This window comes from Humulus lupulus, chromosome 8 (assembly GCF_963169125.1).
Source record: "Humulus lupulus chromosome 8, drHumLupu1.1, whole genome shotgun sequence".
NCBI lineage: Eukaryota > Viridiplantae > Streptophyta > Magnoliopsida > Rosales > Cannabaceae > Humulus > Humulus lupulus.
Genome location: NC_084800.1, coordinates 43,412,400 through 43,418,657, shown reverse-complemented (window position 1 = coordinate 43,418,657; position 6,258 = coordinate 43,412,400). Strand labels below are relative to the sequence as shown.

The 6,258-nt window shown below is 39.0% G+C and overlaps 1 protein-coding gene across 1 annotated transcript; it reads right to left on the bottom strand.

Annotated features, from left to right (window-relative positions):
- Positions 1-350: 350 nt before the first annotated feature.
- LOC133795325 (uncharacterized) lies at positions 351-1,948 on the bottom strand. The gene is made up of 3 exons (XM_062232778.1): positions 1,210-1,948; positions 457-1,109; positions 351-374 (listed from the first exon to the last, which is right to left on the bottom strand). Exons 1-3 carry the CDS (start codon positions 1,946-1,948, stop codon positions 351-353), a joined length of 1,416 nt encoding a protein of 471 aa, XP_062088762.1.
- Positions 1,949-6,258: the final 4,310 nt, after the last annotated feature.

Genomic DNA, 6,258 nt, shown 5'->3' with positions numbered 1-6,258 from the left:
CTCCAATTCCTCAAGATCAGCAATGTATTTGGGAACATCCCAGCTATCAGCCTTACCATCCCGAAACTCACTGGCCATTACGCCACGGCATTGGATCTCAGCCTCCAGCCCAATGACCAACATCCGATTCTCCAATGAAGCAACCTCGGCTTTCAAATCATCAACTTGACCAAGAGTCACTCTCAGCTTCTCGACATCAGCTTCCTTGGATTCTAGTTGAGCCTTCAAATCAGCTATGAGTTGATCAGACTCCTTCTTGGAATCTTTCAGCCGACTAACTTCACCCCGAAGATCATTTCTCTGACTCCTTACGTCCTTTAGAGTTGCCATTAAGGACTTGATTTTCTTCTTCAGCCAAATGACCCCTTGCAAACCTTGACACATAAAAAAGAAAATGTAAGACAACAAGAGAAATCAGCCAGTCGGCACAAACAAAACTAAATTAAATATTCGTACCTGGAACAAATGAGAAACAGTGGTATCAATTGACCCATCCGTACCAACCTGCTCCATTCTGTGATCATCTTCGGGCCACAACAACTTATCAATCTCTCCTAAGTGAGGCCCAATCTCACTATAGGTCGCAGCATTGGAAGGGAACGAAAGGGCAACGGTGTCGCTAAATGGGTCGGAAGAATCATCCTGCACAACCTTCTTCTTTTTTTTCGTCTGACTCCGCGTCAAAATAGGGGGATCAGCCGGAGGCACGACAACCTCTCTATCAGCTTCTGAGCTCCCAACGGACGATTTCTTTACTTGACGCAAACGTTCCAAGGCATTGGAACCGGTTAGAGGAAGTGTAAAGGGTCGGGACATAGCTACGTCTGCAAACAACCGCTCACTTGTCGTCAATTCAGTCAAAAAATTGGGAGTATATCCCAAGACTTCTAAACTTCTCTTGATAAACACAACACGAGGATTATCAGGACTCTGTAGAAGAGGAATACCTTCAGGGAGTTTTTCAACAGAGCGCCACAAAGAACTCTGACGGAGACTCGATTCATACAACAAATCACTCCATTCACGCTCCGCCTCAGGAATAGCAAGAATACTCTTAAGTCGACCAGAAGACTCCCTCGAATCCCAAAGGTACTCAACTCGAAGCCTACCTGCAAAATGATAGAAGTATCAGCACACAAAATAAAATAAAAACAACAACAACAAGTATATGCAAGGAAACGGATTAGTAGGCAAGCATAAAAGACTCACATGCAGGAGACCATGAACAAGGTATCCTACTATCAGCAGGTAACCCCAACGAGACGAAAGGGACGAAGAAGTAACGGTCCTTCCACCTCTTATCTCCACTCTTCAAACTAATAATTAAAGGAGGGTCCTTCCCCCTAGTTGTTAACTGGTACCTACCTTTGTCATTAAGGTGTGCCTTCAAGTAGTAAGCTCTCAACAAGTCAGCCACCCCAAGTGTTATCTTGTGCCTTTCACAAAGGACTTCGAGAGACATCAAAATCCGCCATGAATTTGGCATTAGTTGTCCGGGCGAAATCTCGTGGTACTCACACAACTCAACAACTAATCGGGGGATAGGAAACCGAAGCCCTTCTTTGAAGGGAAGTTCATACAGACACACCCAACCAGGTAAGCGCCAGTCAGGCCGCTCCGCCTTAGCAGGAGCATGCAGACTGATGGTATCAGGGATCTCATAATGACGACGAAGATAGGTCAACTCACCTAAACTTATGGAAGACCTAGGATTAGAACTAAGCATACTACCAGAACCCGGCATACCACCATCAATAGGTTCGTTATAATCTATTCCCCTTCCAGTAACATCACCTAAAGGACGACCCCCCAATTCTACTATTGTAATTCGGTTGCAATCAACTATCTCAGCAGAACTTTGAAAGAGAGAACTAAAATCTTCTTCACTAAACGAACAAGACAGTCGACAGACTGAATCAGCGTGACTATCACACCTACTTGTAGACATAATGAGCTGATCACCTAGAGCAAAACAACAGCTAAGCCTTAAGGAACACAAAAAAGACATGAAGAACATTTAGCTTGATACACAATCAAGAAGCGCTGGACGACTCATCAATCAATCAGTCAGACGAACCAAACATAAAAAACATATGATAAAACGAGGCAAAACAGACTACTATATCAAATTAGATTACAAAGTATTCAGTTAGACAGTAGTCAGCCTATAAGTCTCTACTAATCAGTCAGACATACCACTCGGCTCAAGGAACAGAAACACATGAATTAGACATACGCCTAAACAACAGAAATTCATAGGCACACAAATCCACCAGATTAGTGCCAAGTGTCAACCATCAGGTGGCCCTACCAAAAAGGATTTAACTTCCTAAGAACACTTAAAGTCTCAGAGACAAATGAAAATTCACATTGAGCGCACTAGGCCCACTCGGCCATCTCCCCCGGACACACTACCTCCTCGGCAGACCACTCGGCCCAAACACACGAGTCACTCGGCCACCCCGGCGAAGCACTCGGCCCACCCGGAGGAGCACTCGGCCATGCCGACAAAGCACTCGGCCACCCTGGTGAAGCACTCGGAGGAGCACTCGGCCATGCCAACGAAACACTCGGCCTTCCCGGAGGAACACTCGGCTCGTGCAGCCCATTCAGTCGGCCAACATGTGACCCACTCGGCCATGCCTCAGGGCCACCCCGTGGACCACTCGGCCAGAAGGCCGTTCGGCCCAAGCATCCAGTCGGCCCGAGCAGCCGGTCGGCCAACCAGGCCCGCGCGCATCCGCAATCCACTCGGACAGCCAGATGCATATGTGCTCATTACTCGGCCGGATGCGTAGGTGCGCATCACTCGGCCGCAAGTAAGCAGCCAGTCGGCCCAAACAGCCGATCGGCCAACCAAGCCCGCGCGCATCCGCAGGTCACTCGGACAGCCGGATGCGTAGGTGCCCATCACTCGGCCGGATGCATAGGAACGCATCACTCGGCCACAAGTAAAATCGAGTATACCTTTCGGCCCCCCGAACCCCCAAAACTAGGGCGTTTCATAATTTCTGAAAAAGGTAAATTGAGTCAATGCATATTCTAACAATTTTCTCTAACTATTGGGAAAATGGATAAATTCTGATGGAATTAATTTCTTTTTTACTCTTTGATAAAAGAATGAATTCTATACCAAAGAGTGAGGAACAAACTGTAATGGACAAAATTCGTATACTTGAAAAATAATAGTCCAACAAGCAGTCAGTCAGCCCAATAAGCTATCTAACTAGCCAAGAAGGCCCAAAGCCCATGTAAAATAGGCTCGCATATACAAAGTACCATCTAATTACCCAAAACCATACCCGGACCCGAATTCGGATACACTCAGTCAGCCAGGGACCTTGAAACAGTCAAGGCTCCCATCACGTTCGCCAAGAATCTCGGAATAAAACCACTTGGAGTGAGTCAAACGAATGAGAAAGACGGAGGAGGACAGAACGAGAAGGAGGACAATAAATAAGACCATCAGAGGTTGAGAAAAGGCATAAAATAATCACTGAACTTTCTTTACTCTCTAATTGAAACGATGGCTACTCCATTTCTGAGCAATCCAGTCAAGCAAGACTAATTAGTCAGTCTGATTGGACCTGACCTAGTCGCTTGACTCCTCCGTCATCGCCATCGTCACTCTGACCATTTTACGACTCCTCCATCCATCATCATTTCGACTATTTATATCTTAATTTTATTACTTTCTATTAGCTCTTGTTACAGCCCGACTGACTTGAGCGTCGGAGTCCCTTTGGCTGACACCCCACCGGTGCTCCCAATTGAACTCTCGTCTCTCTTCTTTTTGTTATTGACAGGTTGCTGGTGCCCATCTAATCAATTGTAGAAAATCATCTCTACACCATGCTTATCCATTTAGAAACCATTTCTCACAGTAGTCAAAATTTAGTCTCCACACTTTGGAATTTACTTGAGGGGTGTGGTCCACAGGTTTTGGACCACTTTGCTATCTTTTTGAGCAACCGCGTAGATATGAGACCTAGACCTAGCTTTTGTTGAAATTCAACTTCAACTCAATTTAAATACACTCTTGATTAATTAAACCAATTTATTAAATTAAAATAAAAAAAGCATTTGTAGGTCGTGTCTAAAAAAAATACTCTTAAAAGTATTTTTGGTAAGATTTTTTTTTTTAATTCAAAATATGTTTTTGAAGAAGTTAGGAAAATTTTTGAGATTTTTTTTTTAAATTATAATAAATTTTATAATTCTTAATTTATTTATAAAAGGATTTTTTTAATTAATTATATAGAATTTTTTTTGGTCTTGTGTTTATAAATATAAGAAAAACAAAATATAAGTTTTTCTTAAAGTAATGAAGGCCGTATTCTCTCTCTTTTTTATTTTTTAAAAGGGAGGCTGTCTTCTCATTACCTCTACTTTGTTTTTGTCAGATCTACTTTTTATTATTTATGTCCCCATTTTCATCTATTGGATAATTTGGCTTTGTGTAAAAACAAAAACCTGTAATTATTATAACTAGCTCCCAAAGAAATAAGGTAATATTTATTCTTTTGGTCAAAGAGCCTTTGATTGTACATCTATAAATTTATATGAGAAATGATTAAACTATTGATGAAATATTTCTACTCATTCATTCATAGGATTTATATTTTTTTTTTAGATAATGTGTTTTTTGTTTTATTATTTGTTTAAATTTTATATTTTAATAAATTATTTTTTAGATTATGTATTTTATAAAATATTTCAAATAAATTTCTAAATTCAATTATAGTCAATTTGTTTAAAATTGAAATTAGAAATAATTCACAAAATTACTAACTTAGAACAAAAACATTATTAATTTGCCTAATAACTATGTTATCAAATTTAATTTTTTTTTTCGTAAATCATTTTATGATACACATATAAATCATTCACGAAAAAAAAAGTTATAATCACATGGATAAATTTATTATTTATCAAAGAATTGACATCGACTACAATAATTTTGTTTGTACATATGTGATTTTACAAAGGCACTTATTATAACCACAATTTTCTCGTGATCTAGTTTAACACCATATTTATATATATATTACACACACACATATTTAGGGGCTTATGTTTAATATTAAAATATTTAGTTATTTTTGACTCATAGCTCTCTCGATTTCCAATGTACTATCTCACTATTGGGGTTGTAAGTAACTAAAGGATATTTTCTACTTCATTAGGGCTTGCATGTAAATAAGGACAATTATTCAATAGGAATTTTACTTTAAGTTTTATTGGTGAGGTTCTCAGTATTCTCGACTCGTGAATAATTTTCGGTATGATTTTTTTTACGACTGTGTATATTATAGCTATTTAAAGCATCTTACAAATTTTCAAAAAATTATGAATAGTTTACAGTACCAAAAACTAAGTTCAAACATATTATTGCACGCGTGACTAATTTTTTTTATGCGCGTGGAAAGCAACATGTTTGAACCTAGTTTTCGGTACTGTAAACTAATCATAATTTTCTGAAAATTTGTAAAATGCTCTAAATAGCTACAATATACACGGTCATAAAAAAATGCGCCGAAAACTGTTCACGGGTCGAGAAACACTGAGAGCCCTCCCAGTAGGGCTTAAAGTGAAATTCTATAAAAGAATTCTCCTTTAAATGAGTATATTTTCTACTTCATTAGTAGTCTTTTTTTTACCATTTTCTTTCTCTAAAATAATTTTTTTTCCCAAATTATGGTCCTTTCTATTCCACCGTTTAATTTAGTACTGCCAAGGAAAACTAGTATTACCCAACACCATCTGCCCTTCTATAAGTATTTTTTTTTCTCTTAAGCTTATAATATTAAAAAACTCATTTTGAAGTGTGAGTAAAAAATAAAAAATTATTTTTAATTCAAAACTTTTTTGGGGGAAGAAAGTGAGCGCTTCTCAAAAAAAAAAACTTTTCACTTTTTTACTTTGACTTATATCTTTTACTTATTTTATATTGATTGATATTAATTGAATAAACCACATTGTCTAACCAAATCCAATTCTCTCTCGATATGTTCCTCAAAAAATCCGATTCATGCGGATTCTTCCCCCAACTAAAGAAGAGATCTTGGCGGAATTGCCACATATGAAATTGAGCACAATTTTGCAAAGAAATAGCCCACTTGTTTCTCGAGAAGAGATGAGAAACATGCTCAATATCATTTGATTGAATAGTTGACCCAGCTCCTTGTTGTTTGCAGGATGCCGGCCGAGATGGAGCTGGGAGCCAACCTATACTTTCCTGGGGCTTGCCTTGCCCCA

Bases quoted from the DNA above. Each gene is read 5' to 3' on its own strand.
- LOC133795325 (XM_062232778.1), bottom strand. From the start codon at position 1,948: ATGTCTACAAGTAGGTGTGATAGTCACGCTGATTCAGTCTGTCGACTG. The intron at 1,110-1,209 runs GTGAGTCTTTTA...ATCATTTTGCAG, and splicing joins TTGTTCATGGTCTCCTGCAT to GTAGGCTTCGAGTTGAGTAC. The intron at 375-456 runs GTACGAATATTT...TTATGTGTCAAG, and splicing joins CTGTTTCTCATTTGTTCCAG to GTTTGCAAGGGGTCATTTGG.